This window comes from Labrus mixtus, chromosome 20 (assembly GCF_963584025.1).
Source record: "Labrus mixtus chromosome 20, fLabMix1.1, whole genome shotgun sequence".
Classification (NCBI taxonomy): domain Eukaryota; kingdom Metazoa; phylum Chordata; class Actinopteri; order Labriformes; family Labridae; genus Labrus; species Labrus mixtus.
In genome coordinates, this window is record NC_083631.1 from 8,858,067 (window position 1) to 8,881,772 (window position 23,706).

Below are 23,706 nucleotides of genomic sequence, written 5' to 3' on the forward strand. Positions count from 1 at the left end.
GTGGTAGTCTCGTTCTTGAACGCACCACAGCAGGATGTTGCTTCAGACATGTTCAGTCGACATTTGAAAAGACGGTTGAGGAACGACAAATGACACGATTATGTTGGAGAGACATGAAGGACACTTTGGCTGGGCGGCTGTGGCTCAGTTGGTAGAGTCGGGGGTTCGATCCCCAGCTCCTCGGGCAAGACATTTAACCCGAAGTTGCTCCCGCTGCTTCGTCTGCAGTGCGGTGTTTCCTCTACCATCAGTGTGTGAATGTGTAGGTGTGACCTGTGGTGTAAAAGAGCTTAAGTCCATTCACCATTTGCAACACGTCGGCCTGTAGTTTCCATCCATGTCTGTCTACAGATATCTCATGAGTGAATGAAAAAGAACGAGGTGTATGTTCAGGTGAAATGGAAGTGATGAATATATTGACATTTATTTAGCACAGGATCATTCATGTCAGTTTAAAGACCGGGTACTCATTTCTCTCTCGTACCAGAGTTTGCAGTGATCTTTACTTCTAGCTGTCTCTTAAATGACGTTGTTGACGGTGCCCCGTTTCCGGTGTTATGCCGAGAAATGCATCCCTGTACGTCGCGGAAAAGTTTGGAAAACGGTATATACATCTTGTTTCTGGTGGCAGAGATTTGATGACAAAGTATGTGAAGTGAAGTTTCCGTATTGTTCTGCAGACTCGTTAAAAGACATATTTTCATTCGCCTACGTGATTATGACCTGCACTAAGTGTTTGACTGAAGTGTCTGCAGAGGAAATTTCAGGGTGGATGTAAAATCCGACATGGGGGGATGCATTTCTCGGCATGACACCGGAACCTTTCTCAGTAAGCGCCTTACGAGTCTACGGAACATTTCGCGGACGGACAGGTCCGACCGGGTTATGTGTCCTCATGCACTGTTTGCATTCCTGCAGGTCAAGAAGTTTCTTTACTTTACGGCATGATTTCAGATCATTTAAACGTGTTTGTGTGGTTGTTACCTTCGTGTTTGGACATTAAGAAGTCTCTAGATCACCTGCACGTCTTGTCCTAAGATTAAACCTTTGGACGTAAATAAAAGTGTTTGCATGTGACCCTCAGAGCTGTATTACACATGTGACACAGGAGGTTATTTTTACAGTTTGATCAGAGTGTTTAGTTTGGTGTCTTTATTTCATGTTTTGTTGTGTTGTTAAACAGATATCAGCTGATGACGTCATTAGACGTAGAGGACAAATAATAAATCCATGAACCAGAGACAGATGTTGTTACAACAGCTGGCGGATCATTGTTCTGTGTCCTGTGCCTCCAGAGAGAAACAAGATGGTCTGATTTGTTAATAAAGTTGATCTTCATACTACAAGTGTTGCTGGAGCGTTTTCACCTCTTCAAGCTGTTCACTCTTCATGCACCTTACCAAAGACCTGCTGATATGGACCAAGTCATATCTCGCTGAATGGCAAGACACACAAATATACTTTTTTTATATATTTTTTTTTTTTCTTAAAGGCTTTATATGTGATTTTTTGATCCAGCAGATGTCGCCCTTGAGCACCAGCATGAAACCAAAACAACTCGCGGTGCATTGTTGTGTTAGCATGCTAATGCTAGTGATCTTTATTATGCTCGTATCTTCACACTGCATGTAAATTTACCTGAAATGAGTGTGATCTAGAAACACAGTTAAGCAGTGAGTACAGTATGTTATTCTTCTTTTCTCTAGTCCCTCAATTAAACAACTTTTATACGTGAGGGGAGGAGTCAGCCGGCCGTCCTGCCGATGTAAACAAACTGAAGATAGGACTCTGAAAACTCTGAAAACATCACAGACAGTGGGACTCTGCTGTTACCCCCATTGTAGACAGTCATGACTCAGAGTTATTTTCAGAGGATATACTTGATTTCTATTATATTTAAGTGTGAAAAATCGCATATAAAGCCTTTAAAGAAACAAACACTTCAAAGTCAAATCCACATGGTATGAATGCCAAGTGGAGCAGAGACACTCTTCACATCAGCCAGCTGCAGGATGTCAAAAAAGACCCAAAAAAAAAAAAAATTCCCTTTGAAAAAAAGACCTTTTTATATTTCCGTTTCAAGCTGCCCCTGAGTCATTTTCGCCTTCAATCTGAATGTCATGGAGGCTTAATGAGAGACGAAATGTTCCCCCCTCTGTGATGTCTTCAGATGGAGTAACAGAGGCGTTACAGTGGCGAGATGTTTCAGTGGAGCCAGCGGGGGAGCACAGTGCTGTGTGTGTGTGCATGTCTGACTGTGTGTGTGTGTGTGTGTGAAGCTCCCGCTGGGCCGTCCTTCCTCAACACCGACTCACAAACTGGGACACCAGTATAACGCTGTCAGGGATTCAATAAGAACATAGAAAGACGTGATGACAGCTGAGCTTAGTTACAGCACTTTTGCAGAAAAAAAAAACAATCTGAAATGGGCTTTAAAGGAAATATATGAATTTATCTTAAAAACTCGACATATCGTCCAGCCCTATTGAACCTGTTCCCTGAGAGGTGTCGTGCATCTCTTTAATAATGAGTATAACATCGACCCCTGCTGTGTGTGTTTCATGAAGAAATGGACGATGGCACACCGGACGAGGTCTTTGCTGATCTGAAGTCAAGGGACCTCGGAGCATGGGGGGTCGCCCAGATAGCGGCCGGCACTGGACTCGCAGTTTATGCCATGTGGGTGGGAATCCTCCAGCCGGGCTTCAGAAAAGTCCCCTTGAGGCTACAGGTAAGGTTGTCACGATACCAGAATATCAAACTCAAGTATATGATACTCTTAAAAATCTAAATGATATCGATCCCTGTTTGACACCACGGTAGATAGAAGTCATAGGATAGGCACCCAATACGAAGTTGGTTATTTATTTATTTATTTATTATTGTGTTCAGTTATCACAAATTCTCTCCTGGCCGACATTTTTACAACATTTAGAAAAACTTGTGAGCCCAAAAATAAATCTTCAAAAAAAAAAAAAAATTGTGACACTGCTCTTCTTTTACCAATTTTTGTTTATAAAGATTTTACAAAAAAAAAAAAGTCATCTAAAAGCTCATTAAGATTCTGTTCAAGGTGCCGTACATTCCTGCCAGCAAAGCTCAGGTGCAAAATGTAATGACACTGCTGAGAGGTCGAAAGGGAGGCCTGGCAGATCTGGGATCCGGTGACGGCCGCATTGTAAGTATCACGTGTTACTTTGTCTCCTTTTTCATGCACTGGAGAGAAACTGGTTTTTCAATGTTGTTTTTTTAATCCGTTAGGTCTTAAAGGCCTATCAGCAGGGATTCACACCTGCTGTTGGTTACGAGCTCAACCCCTGGCTCGTGCGCTTGGCTCGCTTTTACGCGTGGAGAGCAGAGTGTCATGAGAAAGTTTCTTACCGAAGAGAGGATCTTTGGAAGGTCAGACACTTCATTTATTTGATAACCCCGGAGGATTCCACATCATAAACACGTTTCAGTCGTTGCATTTCTTTTTGGACTTTTTTTGTGTGCTTTCTAATTTGCATCTTTTCTAAATAGTTTTCTTTTCATAATGTAAGTCTCTCAGTCCGTCACTGAGCCTTTGCGCTTGTCAGCCACCGTAGATTATTGTATCTGGTGTTATTGTATATTTTTATATCTGAACAAAGTTATCTTGTCTGTTTACCACCCGCCTCGTTTCTCACCACAGGTCGACTTGACAGAATGCAAGAATGTCACCGTGTTTCTGGCTCCGAGCGTGGTGAGTAAAATAATGAATACATGATGTCTATAAGCGGTGGAACTTAGAGCATCTACAAAAACAAGAGAGGGTGAGTATGTTAAAGCAAGGTGAGAGGAGGTGTGGTCAGGTACCTTCAGGCAGCAGAGCTTCTAGACTCTGTATTGAAACAGGAAACGCGTACACTTATGTTTACTAAGTTTCATGGTTTCAAAAACATTTGAGTCATTTTACACAAATGTTGAACTAAAAAATATAACTTTCTTCCGCTCATATTATGAATTAAAAAATCAGATTTCCCTCTAAAGCAATCTGTTAGGGCATAAATGATGTGCATTTGCATATGGATGCATTGTTATGGCTTAATTTAAGTAGATTTCTATTTTAAAACATGGCACCCGTGGGGCGCTGGTGGCCTAGTGGTTGTGTCGGGCGCCCCATGTGCAGAGTCTGTGGTCCTCCTCGCAGCGGCTGTAGGTTTGATTCCAGCCTCTTCCCTTTGCTGCACGTCATCCCCTCCTCTCTCCTCCAAACATTTCCTGTCTCTCTTCAGCCGTCATCTCTGATAAAAGCCCAAGAAAAAAATAACAACCTATGCTTAAAAAAAAAAAAAAAAAAAGGTCCCTTGTTAATAATGATTGTGCTCTTTTCTTCACAGCTTTCATTGCTGCAGGATAAGCTGCTGGCTGAGCTTCCCCGTGATGCCTTAGTGGTGGCTGGTCGATTTCCTTTCCCTGACTGGACACCGTGCCGGGTCGAGGGTCACGGCGTGGACAGAGCCTGGGCGTACAGTGTGCAGACACTCAGACACAACTCGCAGAACAAAGACGAGCTCACAGTCACAGAAAGAGACGATGAACGTACCAAGGAGGAAGGATCCACTTAAAGCTACAAGGACGTAAATCCACTGTTTATCACTGTGTCTTATTTATTTTGACTGAGTGACCTTTAGAAAACATTTTATAAGATGTGAATAATCCTTCGTTGGAACTCTGAGGACTTTTACCTTTAAATTAAAATCCTATCTTTTTATCTTCAACTGGAAGTTATATTTCAGTGTTGCAGTGATCAGCAAATAGATTCATGTGTGTGCCACTGTTTTGAAGGATGAATTATGACATTTGTTAACTGACATGTTTGAACCAGAATCTCCTGAGTGAGAGTTTCTGTTAGCGTGGAAGCAATGCCACACCTTAGTCACTAAACTGGTATCACTTTGGGGGGAATCACCTACCTCAGTTTCTCATCTTTTAGAGTTTAATCATCCTTAGTTTATGTGTCTGATTGACTGTCAGGTACCAATTATGAATGTTTCTATTATTGTTTTGTTTTTCTTAAGAGGCCAACATCCGTCCGACTGCTTCCAAGCAAATTTCAGAAGTAGAAATTTAAACTTTGAAGCTTGTGGATCATTGCCAAAGGCTGCCAGTTAATGTGAAAATGTCTTTGTTATCAGTGCAGAGCAGGGAATGTGGCTCTGGACATCAATGACAGCGAGTGTTTTCTTCCTAACCTTACAGAACCGATTGTAACACGTGTCAACCTCGTGGGGTCTATATCGTATCCCTGTGTGTTGTTGTTGTCGTTTTGGTTCCTTTTTCTCTCGGTTCTCGAGTCGTCGTGGTTGCTATTTAAGTAACGTCTTTAATGTATGCATCATGGACTGTGAAGTGTTAGTGCTTAGGCCCAAACACAACCAGCAGCAGCAGCAGCAGCACTGGTTACAGCGACTCAAACTTTTCAGTTTTGTGAGCAGCCACAGATATCAATGACAGAGAATGCTGCACTAACGACTTCATTCAGGACATCTTTAAAGATTTACTGAACGATCTCAGTACATCATGAGTCACCCCTCAAGTATTTGGTACCTTCAGGACGCCGTTACTGAGCCTTTAGGTGTACGAGTGTCCGTAATAAGCTCTCTATCCGTCCGACATCAGTCACACTGCTGAACAGCAGATAAACCTGACTCCTGTTGAACGAGTCCATGCACACTATTTAACTTGTTTTAATTTATTTTTGAGTGTTTCAGCCTTCTTCTTATATTTGTATTTATTGCGGGTGTTTTTTTTTTAACCTTTGCAAATGGAGATCAGTCTATTTTATTGTGTTCAGTGCATTACATGATGAGTTTTTATGGTTTTCCTGTTTTGTGTTCTGCTTTTTTATTATAATTGGCACAGAGCTCTCTGCACTGTAACCCAAGGCCACCTGGGGGAAAATGAAGTATATCTAATCTGATCTCCATGAAACATCTTTAAACTGCATGTTTGTAAGAAAACACCTGGTTATGTGTGGAGAGATAATGAAGTATCTCTAAGTGTAGAATTCATACGATTGTGTAATGCTGCCTTGAAGGTTCTGAGGAGACAAATACCTGAGATGTGGGGTTCGAAGGTCAAACAGACATCACAGGGACTACACACCTGTATTACAAAGCCATGAGATATTTCTTTGTTTTGATGAAGGCATGCGTTGTTTGTTTGAGAGTGTAACTAAATAAAAAATAATTCAGCCTTCTGGTGTGCAGATAATCATCTCTTTTGCTGTCTGGATGTTTCCAAACGATTATAAACCATCAAATGTACAACTTACAAGCCTACATGAGACAATAGAGCAGTGGTGAGAAGTGCAAAAAGACACTGAAACAGAGAGGATAATAAATTATGAAACAGGTGGGTTTATTCACAGATAGTGAGGTAGATTTTTTTTACAATGTTTTTATTAAGTCAGTGGACAGAAGAGGATTAGAGCCAGGCCTGAGAAATAAATAACACAAGGAGGAAGTCATTTGGACACATTTTGAGAAAAAAAGTCAAAATGAAGAGAATGAAATTGAAATAGGAAAATTTGAGAATGAGGTTGAAATTTCACAAAATGGTTTTTCAACTTTTCGACTTTCTTCTGACCTTTTTTACTTTATCCTCAAATTTTTATTTCAGTTTTTTTCTCAACCTTTCGATGTATCTATTGGCTTTTTTATTATTTTCTCCACATTTCAACTTTTTTCAGACATTTTGACTTTTTCTCTCAATATTTTGACTTTTTCCTCGACTTTTCTTCCTCTGCATTTCGACCATGGACGACCATTCAACTTTTTTCTCGACATTTCGACTTTATTTTCAACATTTATACTTTTTTTTCTCTGCATTTCGACCATATACTTTAAATATTAAAGGTGCACTATGTAGTTTTGGTTGAGAAATATGAAAGTTGGAGAAGTGTACAGATTCTGTGGTATATGTTCATAACTCTAAACACAAACTGTACTCAGAGAAAAATTTGGTCCCTGTGACTGTTTCAAGATAAAATGAAGAAATGAGAAGTTATAGTGGGGGGCCGCAACAGTGAAAACGTAACTCTCCTGGTAGTTATGAGCTCTAAACAGTGTCCAGGGACCCATTTTCTCCTTTGACTAAAGTTTGTGTATTAAGTTCAGAAAATATAGCTTTCAAACTTTCAAATTTCACTACTACATCTACACAGTGCACCTTTAAGATTTTGATTTTATTCTCAACATTTCCACTTTCTTCTGATCATTTGGACATTATTCTCAAAATAATAACTTTATTCTCAACATTTTGCCTTTTTCTCGACATTTTTCTACTTCTTTCTCAAAATGCATACTGAAAAAAAAATCTTCCTCCTAACATTATTTATTTATCATGTCTCATCCGCTTGTGCGCAGATTGATGAAATTTCCATTCAAATTAGAATTTCTATAACATTTTTCTTATTGGTTTGTATTTAGCATTCGTCAAAATAAATCCATACTTTGAAGAAAAATAACCGGAGATCGTGTAATTATCACGCTGACTAACTTGACACAGGCTGCTGTGATTGGTTGAGTTCTGCAGCCAAACCGGAAGTTGCGCAGCAGACCCTGTTACTAGCAAGCTAGCTGAATCCCTGAGCCGCCCTAAAGCATTGAAAAGAGGAATAACAAGAGCAAGCGCGCATAGAGTTAATATATTTAGCGTGAATACAAATCCGCCAGGTGTATATCTCTGCTGTGCATATTCACCCGCTGTGATATTACAACCGGAAACGATAAGTTGTCGTTACTGACATGAAAACATGTCTACTTTTGACAGCTACCGTTAGCTAAAAGCTACAACAGTTAGCCGCTGCAGCGTTAGCAACCAGGACAATTAGCATCGAAATGCCTCTCACTGAAAGCTAATTAACGGTGCACATTTCTCCGTGATATTTGTGCCACAAAATCAAATATTCCTAATGCTATATTAATATAAAAGTAAATATAATTAAGCGACGGACCTCACGGTGCCACTCGGAGGAAACTGAGTCAGTATTTAAAGACTAAATGCTTCGTAATCCACGCGTTTTATGTGAGCGAGATAAGTTTTACTCAGTTTGAGGTGGTGATTTTAATCTGAGTGAACGACGCCACCCTTTGCTAGCTGTCTGTTTGCTGAGTGTCGACCTAAAGCTAACCTGTCGACCATGACGAGCCCCTGCGGTTACACCTCAGCTAACGTAAGCTAGGTGGCTAATGTTGGCTTATTGCTGTAACGGTTATTAACGACGCTACGTCCCGTGAAGAAAGCATCAAAGCCGGCTGAACATGGTGAGTATAATGTTAACCATGTGTCCAGTCATGTGTGCTGTATCCCTATCATATCTGCAAGAAGCGATCATGGAGCATCGAGGTGGACTCGTGTTCATGAACAGGAAGACCTACACGCTGTGTTAATAATCAGAATAATGTTTGTTTGTTTTCTTTGCATGTCGTCGTGTTTGGTCGCATGCATGACGGTCCTGTGTCTGTTAGTTCATGTAACGGTTTGCGAGCACGCAGGTATTTGATAAGACTGTTTAAGCCTCTGCACGGTCCGAGACGCCCATCTTACAACACGAATATTTCCTTTGAGGTCTGAGCCCCGGCAAGTTGTGGCTTATTTGAGGAATTCAGGCCCGCCTGCCTGCCTGCCGCAGGAGCTGCTCTTTAACATCTCAATTCGCTATCTTTGTCTGGGCTAGGCAGGGCCCTACTACTTCCTGTACTTGTCTGACTGTGGTACTGCAATTGACATTTCACAAATTAGTCCTCCTGTACTTGTTGGTTGAGCAACCGTGTAAGTGTCGTGTCATATTTATTGCCATATGGGAAGGTGAGATTGCATTTGTAAACTCTACAACTGCGCAAAATAACATCTCCATGACACCATGCCACAACGTTAATAGAAATCATTGGCATTTGTTGTGACCAAAGGTCGTTGTGTGCAGGTATGTACATATGGAGATTATCTCTCTGAACGACATTTCTTAGAAAGATGAAACATGTTTACAAGGACGAACAGCTTTAAATCAGTTCACACAGGACTACATGTGAGAGTGAACTTGGATGTGTTGAGGAGATACTACTCGAATGCCAATTAGGGCTGCACCATAAATCGATATTGCAATATGAGCATGTGTGATAAACGCATCAAAAGTCTTAATTTATCACAATTAATGACAATTTTTTAAACGTAAACAAGAAATGCTTTATGACCCAGCATGTGTATGTTTTACCTTTGCATGGAGGCCTTCAGCAGTATCTTAGCGATGCTGTCATGGTCAGATGAAGCTTAAACTAACTTTCAACTACCCTCAGATGAGTCAAAACAAAAACAACAACTACTTCTGTTTGGATTTATTTTGAATTCCTGGCAGTCATCCGACAAACACAGACATTTGAAGAGTGAATGCTGTCAGTCAGTTAAAGCTCATACGGATTCTTTCCTTTTTTATTTATTTATCGCAGTGTGAATGCACACTAAGGGTTTTTCTCATATCGTGCAGGGATACAATTTAAAATAGGCTTCGATTTCAAATAAATAGAAAGTCTGATTCAGAAGTTAGTTTTCATATCCAGGCCTACTTTAACTCAATGTATTTATTTGGATGTACTTCCTGTTAGAGATGCACCGATCCACTTTTTTCAGTTCCGATTCATATGTACAGATACCGATACTGATTCCAATATTTTCATTATGTGTGAGGCTACACAAAGCTGCAGTTAACCTGGCAATGTACAGGAAGCAGCAACAACTGTCAGGTTTTTCAAATTAAATGTTTTAAACTGAAGTTTAAGAATTGTACTTTAGATCATATAGAAGGAGCTTTTCTGTCTCATCTAAACGTCGTCATGGAGACAATTTGTGAACTTTTTCTTAAGGGCCTTTCGGATAGGATGCGTGCCGCTCTCAAGCCCATTCATTGTGTATTGGGTTGCTCCGCACAAGCGCGCATCTCCTTGTCGCCGAGTTGAGCGCAGCGCAGGGTCCTTCACCGATGCATTGTCTATGGAAGTCCTCAGTGGATGTTCATCACCAGGCTTAACTGGAGTTAATTCCTTGAGATCTCCAGAAAAGGACCAAAATTAACTCCCTATGACTGTAAAACCAGCGTTGTTATCCCGAGATATATTAGTCGGGATCCAGTAGTAGACTTCCCTGTGAGGAATGCTCCCATGGAGGGACTCAGGATGAGTCTGCAGTTGAGCGTCTATCTACCTTATGACATTCATGCTATTCAAATCTTTTGGTCACACACTCAGATGCGGGCCCACATGTGATTCTTTGAGATGATTGTGACCAGAATAGATCCCTTCAGTGGTGTGAATATGTAAACAGACTAAATGTGTTCTTTGTTCTCCTCTATACCTTGTGTTATTCTCTAGGCTTCGGAGGAGTCATCACTGCGGGCACTGGAGAGCCTCATGACTGAGTTCTTTCACAGCTGCACTACCAATGAGCGAAAAAGAGAAATAGGTAAGTCTGACGCAGTAAAACCCTCCACGACTGCTCAGTTCTTTTTACACAGTTCACTCACATCTGCCCTGGCTGGTCTAAAAATCATAAAATACGATACCATGCACTACAGTGCAGGTTAAGCTGTCTCTGCAGGTTAGGGACTTCTTGTGAACCGAAATTACCTGCTTTCTATTTGATGTGGTTTTTTGTTCACTTCCTGTGTTGTGACGCATTTCTCTCAGCTTGTCTCAAGTGAAGTTCTGCACTGACAAGTACCTCACTTCCTCTTTTCCGCAGAAGAGCTGCTAAATAACTTCGCTCAGCAGACCGGAGCGTGGCGCCACTGCTTGTTCTTCCTCTCCAATACTCGGAATGAGTATGTAATGATGTACAGCCTCACAGTATTTGAAGTAAGTGCTTTAGATGGGAGGGACATGATTGGACTTCATTGCACTGAAACTGAGGTCCTTCTAAACTCTTATGGTGTTAAATTTAACAGTACACCAAGAAAATGTTGCAATGAGATCATTCTTCCTTTTTCTTTCAATCTTTAGTTCAGCCCAACAAGTTGATTGTCTCATTAAACTCTTAATATATCATGCAAGAGGCAGACGGCTGATCATCATGTGACATGCTTTCATGTTCTGCCATCCTTATCTAACATAACTGTGTTTGTAGTATCCTCTATTACATGAAACAGCAGCTAATTTTTTTTTCTTCCCTCCTTGTACTTCCAGAACCTTGTGAACAAGATGTGGATCGGGGTTGCTTCACAAGATAAGATGGAGATCCGCAGCTGTCTGCCCAAACTCCTACTCGCTCAGCACAAATCAGTCCCTTATTTCATCCGTAACAAACTCTGCAAAGTCATTGTGGACATCGGGCGCCAGGACTGGCCAATGTTCTACCACGATTTCTTCACAAACACCCTGCAGGTAAGCCATGCTCATGACAGTTCTGTGATTAACATTTTTACTGTTAGTATTTATCATCAGTTGCTGTGCACTGGTTGAACGATTGATTAGTCTGAGTGCACCTGATCAGCAGTAAAACCCTTCTGTGCAGGCTTCTCTGTGGTGTTTGTGTGTGGTAAGATTCGGCTCAAGATTCAAGATGTTTATAAAAAGCGGTAACCTCAGGTGTTAAAAAATGGAGCCAATGCAGAAGTGCAAAATCCTGCAGTTTGTCGAGTGTCCACCTGAGACTTTCTGCAGATGCACAGGAAGTCACAGAACTTTCAACCAACTCCCAATAAGCTGCTATCAGTAGCGTTCTTGCATTCAGTCATATGACTCTTGTTCAATATTCTGTAACCTTTATTTTTATTGATCCGAGCATTTGTCTGTCAATCCTTTGTGAACCTCAGTTGATCCAGTCCCCGGCTCTGGCTTCCCTGGGGTTGGTGATGTTGAAAACCACATCAGAGGAACTTGCATGTCCTCGAGAAGACCTGTGCGTCGCCAGAAAAGAAGAGCTGCGTAAACTGCTGATGGAGCAGGTACCAACTGTGCTCGGGCTGTTGACGGGTAAGAAGACGTTTAATGTTATTATGTCAACGTTATCTCCCAAGTGTAATGACATTTGATAAGTTCTACATTTTAGTTGCCTTTCTTTGTTTTGCAAAAAAAGCAACAAATAACGTTGCATGTCGAGATGTTGACAGAGATTTTTTTGTGTATGTAACAATTACTCAGGACCCGTGTCCAGCTCACGTTTTTTTCTGGCAGAAAAGCGCTGGCTGTGCACTCAGAGTCGCTTAGATGAAGAATTTGAGCGCTGAGAATAAAAGCACTGCACGTCCGTCCTGTCTCTATGGCAACAGTCTGTTGACAATGGCCGCTGTATGACCGACACTGCTCCGTTACTTTTTACTGCATGTTTTTTATTTTACATTGTTTATTTCTTGATCAGACACGGAGCGAGGAGGATGAATATCATACATTTTGGAAAAGAGCTGCTGGTGACATCTGCAGCACATTTCTGAAAAGTTTAATGATTTTCAACTTGAGCGCTCAGAGCGGCCGCTTTTTCTTCAGGCAGCCGCTTTCTGCTTCAAACGTTCTCTACTCGTTAAAAAGAATTGAAAAAAAGACGCTGGCGCTCATATAAAAATGCTAGGTGGACACAGAGCGTTAGTATACTCTCAAATCCAATGAAATCCAAATCAATCTAACTTGTAAAAATCAGTTTCAGTGTTCTGTGAGGCCCAGTTTTAATAATTTTAAACAACCACAGCTTAGAGTTAGAACGGATGTTTTGAAGGAAAACCTTCAGTGTGCATGGGTAATTAGGATCTTATGCTTTTTTTTTTTTCAGGTATTCTGGAGACTTATTGGGACAAGCACAGCGTCATAGCTTCCACACCGCCTCCTTCACCCACGTCAGGGGAAAGTTGTGAGTAAATTGTGCTTTAGTAGATCAAAGACTAACTGGTTATATGATGGTTTTTAAAGTATTAACCCATCCTTTTTTTGTCTCTTCAATCCAACAGTGGAGTTGCTGGGCAGTTTGTTTCAGGGCAGCCAGTACTCAAAGCTGCTTTGCCAACCTATGGCAGCGTTGGACAGTGAGAGTCAGCAGCTCTGTTGTCTCGTGTTGGAGTGTTTGGCTCACCTGTTCAGCTGGATCCCTCTGTCCACAAGCATCACACCCACCCTGCTGGCATCCATTTTCCACTTTGCACGTTTTGGTTGTGATCTTCGGACTAAAGCAAAGACAGGATCCTTTATCTCCTCCAACTCCTCCTCTTCTAATGGGCAACTTAATCCAGGGACAATGCCACCAACGTCGAATGGTGGAGGGCGAAATGGACAGCCCAGCGAGGGCAGTAAGGTGGATCGTGCCCGGCTCGGTGTACTCGCTATGACCTGTGTGAATGAGCTGGTGTCAAAGAACTGTGTGCCAATAGATTTTGAGGAGTACCTGCTGCGCATGTTCCAGCAGACCTTCTTTCTTCTGCAGAGGCTGACACGAGAGAATAATGCTCATACCGTCAAGAACCGCTTACAGGAGCTGGATGAGAGGTACGGCTCAGGTCATGCAGTAAGATGGTTTCAACCTTTTTTTCCTCAAAAAGCATGCCGCGTCTTAAATACCGGTGTGACTAATATTCCAGCTTTTACAGTTTTGCTTTGGGTTTTTTTAAGCGGGCTGTCTCATCTTAAGACAGTCTTTGTTTTCATCCCTGCAGCCCTTTCAACCGGCTTCTCACAGCCACGTTCTTCAGCTCCGTCACATGCCGTCACACCTTCAGCTCTTCCTGTCTGTAAAACCGTGCAATTATGACTAACTCTAAAACTTCACACTGTCTGGGTTGGTTTTTCAGTCAGCTAGACAGAAGTTAAGAAAGATCTGATGTGTCTGTGGTTCCATTGAACAGAATTAAGATATCACCCACTGTCGCTTTACCATGAAATCAAATCACATTTCATTGTATAGATTTCATGTGACAACTTTTTCAAACTCAGCTTCTTCTCAGACCAAACAAAGGATGAACAAAAAGTTAATTCAAGGCTTAATAATTCAATCTTTAAAGGTGACATAGCCTCCTCCTCTTCAACCAGTGTAAATAAGTCTCAGAGCTTCTTAAAACATGTGTGTGAAGTTTCTTGTTCTAAATCCACTCTGATCCTGTATTTGATCATGTCTATAAACCCCTCTATTTCAGCCCTGCTCAGAACAGGCCGTTTCTGTGTCTGTACCTTTAAATATGTAAATGAGCTGTGTCTGACCACGCCCCTCTCTGGAAGGGCTTGGGTGTACTCAGTGCTTTCTCTCTCCATGTCCTATTGTTTACGATGAGAAGGCAGACTCATAGGGCAGAGCAAACACCTAGCTGTGGGAGTGTCACCCACCTGGGGGAGGGGCTACTGCCCTTTGTGATGTCATGAAGGGAAAATCTCCAAACGGCCTGTTTGAGCACACATTTTCTGAAAAGTGGAGCAGGGAAAAGATGGAGAGGTTGGACTTTTCTCATCATTGGGGGGTTTGTAGACAGACTAGAGACACATATTAGAGTTAGAGAAACATGGTGAAGTGGATTTTGCAGAATATGTAAATATGTGTCTTTAAACATTTAATCACCTCATCTGTGACAACTAAATCATTAAAAGTTAAAAGGTTTTTTGGTTGTGTTGGTACATGAGCCACATTGCATTGTCCTTTTTTAAAGATGAAATTTGGGTTTTGTAACCCCCCTTCTTGACATGTTGCAGGATATTGTTTTTAATTTGTACGTTCTGTTAATTTTGCACCTTCTTGTCTCTCTTGTTTCAGTTATTTGGAAAAGTTCACAGACTTCCTTCGCCTGTTTGTCAGTGTTCACTTAAGGAGGATTGAGTCCAGTCCTCAGTTTCCAATCGTAGAGTTTCTCGCCCTGCTTTTCAAGTACACCTTTAACCAGGTAATGCTGATTTTATTATTTGTCTAACAGTGTCTTGTTTGTGTCATACACACTACATGTTAGGGTTAAATAAGAGTTCTGACCTCCTGTTTCACTGTCTTTTATATTTTCTTCAGCCGACACATGAAGGCTACTTTGCCTGTTTGGATATATGGAGTATCTTTTTGGATTTTTTAACAACCAAAATCAAAAGCCGACTGGCTGACAGAGAAAGTGTCCTGAATAGGTAAGTCACCTAGAAACCCTGTCTCCTTTTTAAACTGAAGTGGTTCTCTGAAACACCCAGTGAAACCCTTATTAGTTACAGACGTTGAAGTCCATAAGGTTTTTGATTTATTGTTTTCATTCGTTGTGCTGTTGTTATATCTCTGTGTTTGCTTTGACAGGTACAAAGATGCCTTAGTCCTTCTGTTAAGAGAAGTTCTGAATCGCATACAGTTCAGATACAATCAGGCTCAGCTGGAAGAGCTGGACGACGAGACTCTGGACGATGATGTAAGAACAGTTCTCGTTTATTTCACAGCCTGTTTTTTAAAAACTTACTGTGTTTAGCATATTAACCCCTTCAGAGGCGTATATATTTCACTTCAAAGCCTGAATCTCCTCCTTCATTTTGTAACCATAGCAACAGACTGAGTGGCAAAGGTACCTGCGTCAGAGTCTGGAGGTGGTTGCCAAGGTGATGGAGCTGCTCCCGTCCCATGCATTTTCCACTCTGGTAAGAAATCATTGTTTGTATCACATTGACAGTTTTTTAAGGTCTCTGACATATTTAAGTCCACTTCATTGGAGAAGTTTGAGAAATTGAAATTAGCTGCATTTCTAATGATCATTTTTATTTGTTACACTGAGTCCACACGTAGGCGAGTATTTTTTTTAAACAGAGGTTTCCCTTCTCTGTTTCAAAAAATAATCCCGTCCACATGCTCAGTCCTCAAAAACATCATCGTCCACATGAAAATGTAAATTCACCATCCACTGTCAAAAACTGCAGTTTAGTATGACCAGTGTTCTCCTGGCCTAACATCCAGGTATTTCTCGCATACACAAAATTGCATACTATGATACTCGAGGTGATGTCATATTTAGTATGAAAGTCTGCAGTGTGGGACAAAGCAAGAGTCGTTGGTGCTGTGGTTCTTCTTTGCAAGTCTGCATTGTGCATGTTAGTGTTTCTGCTGAAATCATTCACATGTCGATATTCAAACAAGTAACAAATATGGAAATGGACGGTGCTAGTCAGTGTTTGTCGCGGCCTCCTCCTGAATCGTCTCTTCTCTCTACAGTTTCCTGTCCTCCAAGACAATTTGGACGTGTACATGGGTTTGCAGCAGTTTATAGTCACCTCTGGAACAAGTGAGTAACCTTCTCATGTAAGCTACAGCTGTACTCTTTCAAACCAGTTTAATGTTGTATTGTGACGATGACCTGTGATTGTGTCTTTCTCGCAGCTCGGAGGCTAAACATCAGCGCAGAGAACGACTGCCGTCGCCTTCACTGTTCTCTCAGGGACCTCAGCTCCCTCCTTCAAGCTGTCGGACGCTTGGCCGAGCATTTCATCGGGGAAATTTTTGCAGCACGTTTTAGTGATGCCCTGGCTGTGGTGGAGAGGTCAGTCCTCTTATCGTCTCTGAATGAGAATGAGATGTGCATATTTCAGTAAAAACTAACATTACACATTCTCAGGTTTATAATGGAGCCGTAAAACGTTAGAATAAGGCATTTACAGCAACGTATTATGTATTTGGCTTTAAGATGAAATATACAGGGAAGAGGTGGCAGAGGCAAACAACAGAACTGATGTGACTTGTAGGAGATGCAAAACAGAAAGTAAACCTCGGACAATGGGAAACAAAGCTGTTGAGTCACACAGGAAATTTGAAACCACTGACACTATGCGGTGCACAATTTGAATTAAAGGAGCAATATGTAAGATTTATACTGAATTAAATGATGACCTTACTATATGATCAGACATTAAGGAAACATGCTATGTTGAAGTGCTGGCTTCTCTGACAACAATGCAGCAGCCAGTATGTCCTCCTTCTAACTTTAGATTCTGGTCCTGAATGCTCTGGATTTGTTTAGACCAGAGAAGGTAGGTGGTTTCATGGCGACCCCCCCACACGGCCGTTTTGGATGGCTGCCCCTCTGTTTGCCAGATATGAGAGCAGTTATCAGGTCAACAGGTGTTGCAGCGATGGAAGCAGGCAAGAGAAGTGGTTCAGACAGAAGTGATTGTACCCGACAAGCCTCTGCATGTTTCTAATAAGCTCCACGAGCTGTCAGAGTTACATATTGCTCCTTTAATTTGATTATTTATTTGGGTCTTAAAAAGTCTTACGTTTGATTAAAAGAAATGTGTAGAAACCCTACTTCTTCATGCAACATTGTTGACACACACACAATTTAGCTTCTCTTTCATCATGTCTAAAAGTGGTCATGAGAACAGTTTAAAAATGGATGTGCTTCTTCTTTTTTTAAAGGTTGGTTGAAGTGACATGCTACAGCTCTCAGACCACCCTTTATGACCTGGAGACCGCCGTGCCTTCTGTGCTCAAGCCAGACCTCATCGATGTGTGAGTAGAGGGTGTAAAACTGTCACTATTCATGAACTAAGTTTCACTTCTGAAATAAGAACAATAAAATGTTGTGGTGTTTCAAGTTTTTTTGCAGCGTCACTATTTATACAACATAATAAAGGAACAGACTTTGTGACGAGTTAGTGTATGCCAAAGCAAAGCAGCTCTCTGGATTTGCAAAGTGTTTATGAAGTTGTCTGTCTTTTCTTTTGTCGCTGTTTTTTTCATAAAGTCTGCAGTGGGTCACCTGACGGAGCCAGTTACTAAATCTCCAGAGAGCATGACAATACTGAGCTTTGTAAATAAGAAGCAGGTGTGTTTTATTCAACATTAACCTTGTGTGTTGTTTTCATTACAGACATGCTCAGGCCCTTGCTGCTTTGCAAGCCTACTCTCATTGGCTCGCACAGTTCTACAGTGAAGTCCACAGTCAGAACCCGAGCCAGTTCATCAACCTCATCACATCTGCAATAGACGCCAGTAGCCCACTCATCACAGCGAAGGTAAGCCAACCAGATACCAGTACATGTCTCTTTCTTTCAGAGGGGTTTATAAAGTGATGTTTACATTTCTATAAAGCTCTGACAAATTAGATTCCTGGTCTAGGAGGATTTTCAAAAATTTTCTCTTAAACTTATTCCACTGCTCACTCAAGGCTCCCGTAGTTCACACCCTCCCCCCTCGTATACTTCCTACAGAGTGGGCTCAGATCTGTGACCCACAGCCACAAGTGTCTCTGCCTTGTCTGCACTTTTACTGAATACTGAAACTACATCGGGCACTCACTTCTTGGTGAAAAAACTGTTTTGAAATCTGAAGGAGGAACATATTTAAGGGTTGTAGTGAGAAAGAGAAAAAGAGAACGTTCAAGTCCTGATGCGGACCATAATATGGAAGTTGGTCTGGTAGCTGGAGAGGTGCCAGCTCACTTCCCGAGCACTGCCGAGGTGCCCTTGAACAAGGCACCGAACCCCCAACCGCTTCCTGTGCAGCAGCCCCACTCTGACTTCTCTCCACTGATGCATGTCCACAGTAAATAAAGTATATCAAATTCAACATTGTGTCTCCAGGTACCTGAGAAGTTGCTGCTCTCATCGTGTCATCTGATGGTGTCCATCACCTCCACGGTGCGGCCTGTGTTTCTGGTTACTCTGCCGGCTGTTCAGAACATCTACAACCTCAACACCACCGAGAGTCAGACCCGCAGACTCCCTCAAGAGGTAAATGTTTACTGCATTATATGAGACGACTCATTTCCTGAGTAAACACTTTGGAATGAAGAAGTTTACAAGGAGTTTCCAAAATTGTGATTTCATTTTTTATTCCATTTTTAAAGTAACGACTCTGTATGTTTTCTCACACAGGCTCACCTGTTGGTGTGTCGGGCGTTGTCCAACATGTTGCTGCTCCCGTGGCCCAACCTGCCTGAGAGTGAGCAGCAGTGGCAAACCCGGTCCAGCAACCATGCCAGCCTCCTGGCAGCACTCACCCGGGAGTATCGTACTTTAAGAGGGACAGTAAACATTACTCCAAGGCAGCCCAATCTGGATAACAGTCAGTGTTTCTTTCTTTCTTTTGTTTCACTTATCTTGGTCTGTTTCCTGTTCTTTCTTAATGAGTGTCTTTGTCTTCTCCAGTGAAAGCTGTGATACATCAGACCCTGCCTGTGCTCAGAGACATCGTGGACAGCATCTCTGGGGAATCCACCAAATCACGTCAGATCTGCTACCAGAGTCTCCAGGAGTCGGTCCAAGTGTCCCTCAGCCTCTTCCCAGTTTTTATTCAGCAGCCAGGTCAGTGGCTCTCCTGCTGGATTTTGGCTTTCACTCTAACAATAAGCGGCCTTTGCCTCATCAAGGCGTCCGTTTCTCAGAACAAGAGTCCTCCATCAATTTTTTCACTTTGATTGGGTGAATTTAATCTCTTCAGGTCGGAACAATGCATGGTTGATTCCAGACTTGTGTTCTCTTCTTCATGAGCGTAACATCCATGAAGAACTATGAAGAACTGTCAGAATACAGTAAAGGTTGTCTGACTGCACTGCTTTCTTCATCATGACCTTTCCTCTCCAGATGTGACGGACGAGATGCTGGCCTTCTTCTTGACGCTGTTTCAGGCGTTGCGAGTCCAGATGGGTGTTGCCTTCACAGGACAGATCATTCACACTTTTCTCAGCATGTTCACCAGGTAAGATAATACTTAGTTATTCAAAACAGTACATGCATATATATATTTAAGCCACCCACAGAATTATTACGTTCTCTCACAGCCAACACTGAAAAATTAATTTTTTATAGCTTATTAATGCTAAGCTGCCTGTTTGCATTTCAGGGAACAGCTGGCAGCCAGTATTCTGCAGGAGGGCAGCGCAGGGTGCAGAGTGGTACAGAAGTTTCTAAAGATCCTACAGGTAGTGGTCCAAGAGCCGGGTCAAGCTTTCAAGCCCTTCCTGCCCAACATCCTGTCCCTGTGCATGGAGCAGGTTTACCCGGTCGTGGCAGAGGTCAGTCAGTGCTCGCCGGTGTCGAGTTAACATTCAGTCTGTGTTTTCATTTTGTTTGTAACGAGATTGATTGGTGTTATTAGGGTATACCCGACCAAATTAAATTCAAGAAAATGTTATTAGGCTGTCGTTCTGTCTTTGGGATTCATTAAATTTCCTGATTAACATTTGGTCCTTAAATCCCTCCTTCCATAGCGGTCTTCCCCCGATGTCAAGGCCGAGATGTTTGAACTACTATACCAAATACTTCACCAAAACTGGAGGTACTTCTTCAAAACTTCAGTCTTAACAAGCGTCCAAAGAGGAGCCGCTGAGGATACCATGGAGAATGAGGCCCAGTTCACAGCCGCCATGCAGGTGTGTATGCCGCTGTTAACCTTTGTAACAGACAGACGGAGACCAAGTCGATTCTTTGATTTTGTTTGTCCTCAAGTTAAAGATAAATATGCCGTTCAGTTTGTTTTTGCATCATCTGAAGTTACAGAATTAGTTAAATTCATCACGTGTGTGTAATCTGCTTCATTAACTGACTCTGACTTTTAAACTTTTTTTCTTCCAGGCTTTCGGACAGTCTTTCCTGCAGCCTGATATCCACATCTTCAAGCAGAACCTCTCCTACTTGGAGTCTCTTAACAGCAAGCACAAGTTGTATCACAGAGTAAGTTGTTTTAAGAAGTGGAGGAGGAGGAGGTCATCATGAAGTCGAGCTGTTATCTTACTTTCTTTTAGTGAACTGCAGATTGTTTTAAACTTTTCCATCAACGTCACCCTATTCATGTCATAGCTGCCTCTTGTCGTTTTATTTTGAGCATACCCCAGGTCCAAATTGTTTTTACTTTTTTTTTACAATTTCACTATTTGACTGTTTTCCTTTACATCCCCTTTGGATAAATAAAATGTTTATTATCAAATGGACCGAAAGCAGCACAGCAACGCTCAGATGTTTGGCCTGGAATCATAAAATTGTGAAGTGATTTGTTTGTTCTGCATAAAGTTTCAGACAGCACAGAAAGAGCTTCCATAATAGTCTCTCAATAAAATGATTCACTCGTAATAAAGAGCGTATTACTTCGACCCCTCGCTCTCTCAGCTTGAGAGCAGCAGTGAGCTAATTACAGGTCGGGTACAAACCACATCTTCATTGTTTGTTTTTTTCCTTTTGTTCTTCAGAAGCTTTTCCGGACCTCGATGCTCCTCCACTTCATCAACGTGCTGCTGCAGGTCCTTCTCCACAAAAGCCACGACCTTCTCCAGGAGGAAATCACCGTTGCTATCTACAACATGGCCTCCGTCGACTTCGATGCCTTCTACTCGGCGTTCATGCCGGAGTTCCTCAACGGCTGTCAGGGCGTGGACACCAGCCAGCGAGCTGTTCTCGCACGCAACTTCAAGCTTGAACGGGTAAGAATGAAATGGCATTATTTATCTCCCACTTCTCTCCTGCTGTTTAATGACGTTTGCAGCTTTGTGAGTTATTCTATACATGGACCATAGAGCCATCAATGGAAATATCTTCTGTAGTTTGATGGGGTCAACCACTGTTACATACATGATGTGTTCACAACATGTTGAATGGAAACAACCTAAAAAATCAAGAGTAGAGTGCAACACGGTCTTCTCTAAGCTTCAAAAGTCACTCCCTGGGGCGCCAGTAGCCTAGTGGTCAGTGTATGTGCCCTTTGTACAGAGGCTGAAAGTCCACCAAGTGGGCGGCCCGAGTTCTAATCTCACCTGTGGCTCCTTTCCCTCATGTCATTCCCCTCCCTCTCTCTATCTCTTTTCTTGACAACAACCTCAAAATGAGTCAATACACCACCGAAAAGTTAGCATAAGTGACGGCTGTTGTCTGCATTCCCTCGGCTCTCGTTTCAGACGGCTGTCATTTTATATCAAGAGAGCTTATTGCAATATTTTTCTTTTCCCACCTCCCCTCCAGTGTGCATGCAGAAAGGCGTTTCATTTTTTTTCCAAGTCTGAAGACATCAAATTACTGCTTGCACAATGAATAGAAGTAAAGAAGCACAGTGTCAAGAGTTACATGATGACTTTTAATGTCCGCCGAAATCCGCACTGCTGCATCTCTGGTCATTTTTAAAAACCTCCTCAAACACCACCTGTTCACCAAAGCATTCAGCCTCATCTAACACTCCCCCAGCTGATCACCCACTTCCTTTCTCCTTCATTTGTTTGTCTTTGAAAGGCGCTATATAAATGTAAGTTATTATTATTATTAAAAGGTCTTTTAATCACCTTCCTAGGATGTGATCTTGCTTTAGATTTTTTTTATATTTCTGAAGTTCTGTAAGCTGGAAAATTACCTTCTGCTTACCTCCAGTCGGTTTGAGAGGAGACAGGAATCACTAAGATCTCGCTTGTTTTTTGCTGACTCCTTCAAGTATGCACGAGTTCCTACCGGCCCAAACATGCTGCCTGTAAAACATGTTGACCTTTTGCCGATTTCCTGTTCATCCTGATCTCGACTCCTCTAAAGATTAATGTCACTGTTGTGTTTTTTTTGTCTCTTCTCTTAAGGACTTGCCTTCATTCACTCAGAGCGTGCAGCGGCTGGTGAATGACCTCCGCTACTACAGACTGTGTAACAGTAGCCTGCCCACTGGCACCATCAAGCTATAGCACAAAGACTGAACCACTCCACACATCAACTATGATCTTCAAGGACTGCCTGTGCTGACCACTTTGCCCAACGCTCCTCCTCCAATTGAGCTTGTTCTCCACCTGTTGTAAGCGACAGGACGGAACAACACAAACGGTATTGTTGAGTAGTTGGAGGTTGAGGATGCTGCTGATTTTTCTCTTTGATTTCTACTGTAGAAGGTTGGCGCATTAATATTTTTTTTCAAGAAGCAGCGCCCTCCTGATGTGTTGCCAATGATAATTTGGCAAGAAATGTAAACCTGGTCTGCAGTTGGCTTTTGCCCAGACCTGGAGCAGTCTGAGCCAGGCCTTCTTTCCCATGCCGCGGCGACAAAGCCGGGCTGGGACTGAGCACTTTCAACTCATTTTGAGTTTTTTTAAAAATGTCTGCTTTTATTCATTTTGCCTTCAATTTTTTTTTTCATCTCCAAAGGAGACGGACTCTCGACTTAAGATCTTTCATATCATTCCATTCTGAAAAGAGAAATCTGCTTGATTAATAATAAAGTTCTTTTTTAGTAAAACTCGGGTACTAGTTCATGATTTTCTTGCTCTGAGAGCTTCACTCCTGCAGTGTTATGAAGTGTTATTACTGGTTGTATTAAGAGATTGAAGACTTTTCTGTATGTTTACACTGTTTGACTTTATGGCATCTTTTTGAAATCCCCTTAAATCTAGATTCATTCTACCGCTGATTTCTTCCTTCCTTGTATTTCTGAGAGCACATGCACAAGTTACCTCTCTGTCTGATAAGGACCGGACGGAGCTGACGGATAAATCAGAGGTGATGGCTACCCTTCACAGATATGAATCATGCACAGACAGGTGTTACACTGACTGGTGTTGTGAAAAGGCACAGCAAGCAGAACACAGTAAACGTCATCACAGGGAGAATATTAAAAGTCCTTCAAAAACTCGACACTCTTTTCTTCTTTTCTTGTGGCGAGGAATAGTTTAGTCCGTCTGAGACTTTTTGAAAATGATTTTAAAACTCCCACTAATTTTCTCTGGGGATGCCTTACTGAAATACTGACACTGAAGGAAAATGGTTTTCACTAATATATATAATATGTATGTTAAAGGTGCATTATGTAGGTCTGGCA

General features: G+C 41.9%; 2 protein-coding genes across 3 annotated transcripts; both read left to right on the forward strand.

Moving 5' to 3' along the window:
- The first annotated feature begins 822 nt into the window (after positions 1-822).
- On the forward strand, positions 823-6,222 carry antkmt (adenine nucleotide translocase lysine methyltransferase). Of its 2 annotated transcripts, XM_061026434.1 has the most exons (6): positions 823-918; positions 2,568-2,731; positions 3,074-3,178; positions 3,262-3,402; positions 3,674-3,724; positions 4,362-6,222. In XM_061026434.1, exons 2-6 carry the CDS (start codon positions 2,570-2,572, stop codon positions 4,587-4,589), a joined length of 687 nt encoding a protein of 228 aa, XP_060882417.1. In that variant the 5' UTR covers positions 823-918; positions 2,568-2,569; the 3' UTR covers positions 4,590-6,222. The 2 variants fall into 2 exon arrangements, with proteins under 2 accessions (XP_060882417.1, XP_060882416.1); XM_061026433.1 differs by lacking the exon at positions 823-918 and having other exon boundaries at positions 1,785-2,731.
- A 1,353-nt stretch (positions 6,223-7,575) lies between these two features.
- Positions 7,576-23,522, forward strand: xpo6 (exportin 6). Its single transcript, XM_061065380.1, has 24 exons — positions 7,576-8,291; positions 10,389-10,479; positions 10,759-10,871; positions 11,199-11,396; positions 11,828-11,987; positions 12,778-12,855; positions 12,953-13,484; positions 14,737-14,863; positions 14,980-15,089; positions 15,250-15,358; positions 15,489-15,581; positions 16,150-16,219; positions 16,315-16,474; positions 17,350-17,442; positions 17,804-17,948; positions 18,516-18,665; positions 18,810-18,999; positions 19,083-19,238; positions 19,518-19,632; positions 19,777-19,948; positions 20,144-20,305; positions 20,508-20,606; positions 21,119-21,349; positions 22,481-23,522. The coding sequence occupies exons 1-24, from the start codon at positions 8,289-8,291 to the stop codon at positions 22,580-22,582; spliced, it is 3,459 nt and encodes a 1,152-aa protein (XP_060921363.1). The 5' UTR covers positions 7,576-8,288; the 3' UTR covers positions 22,583-23,522.
- The last annotated feature ends 184 nt before the right edge of the window (positions 23,523-23,706 follow it).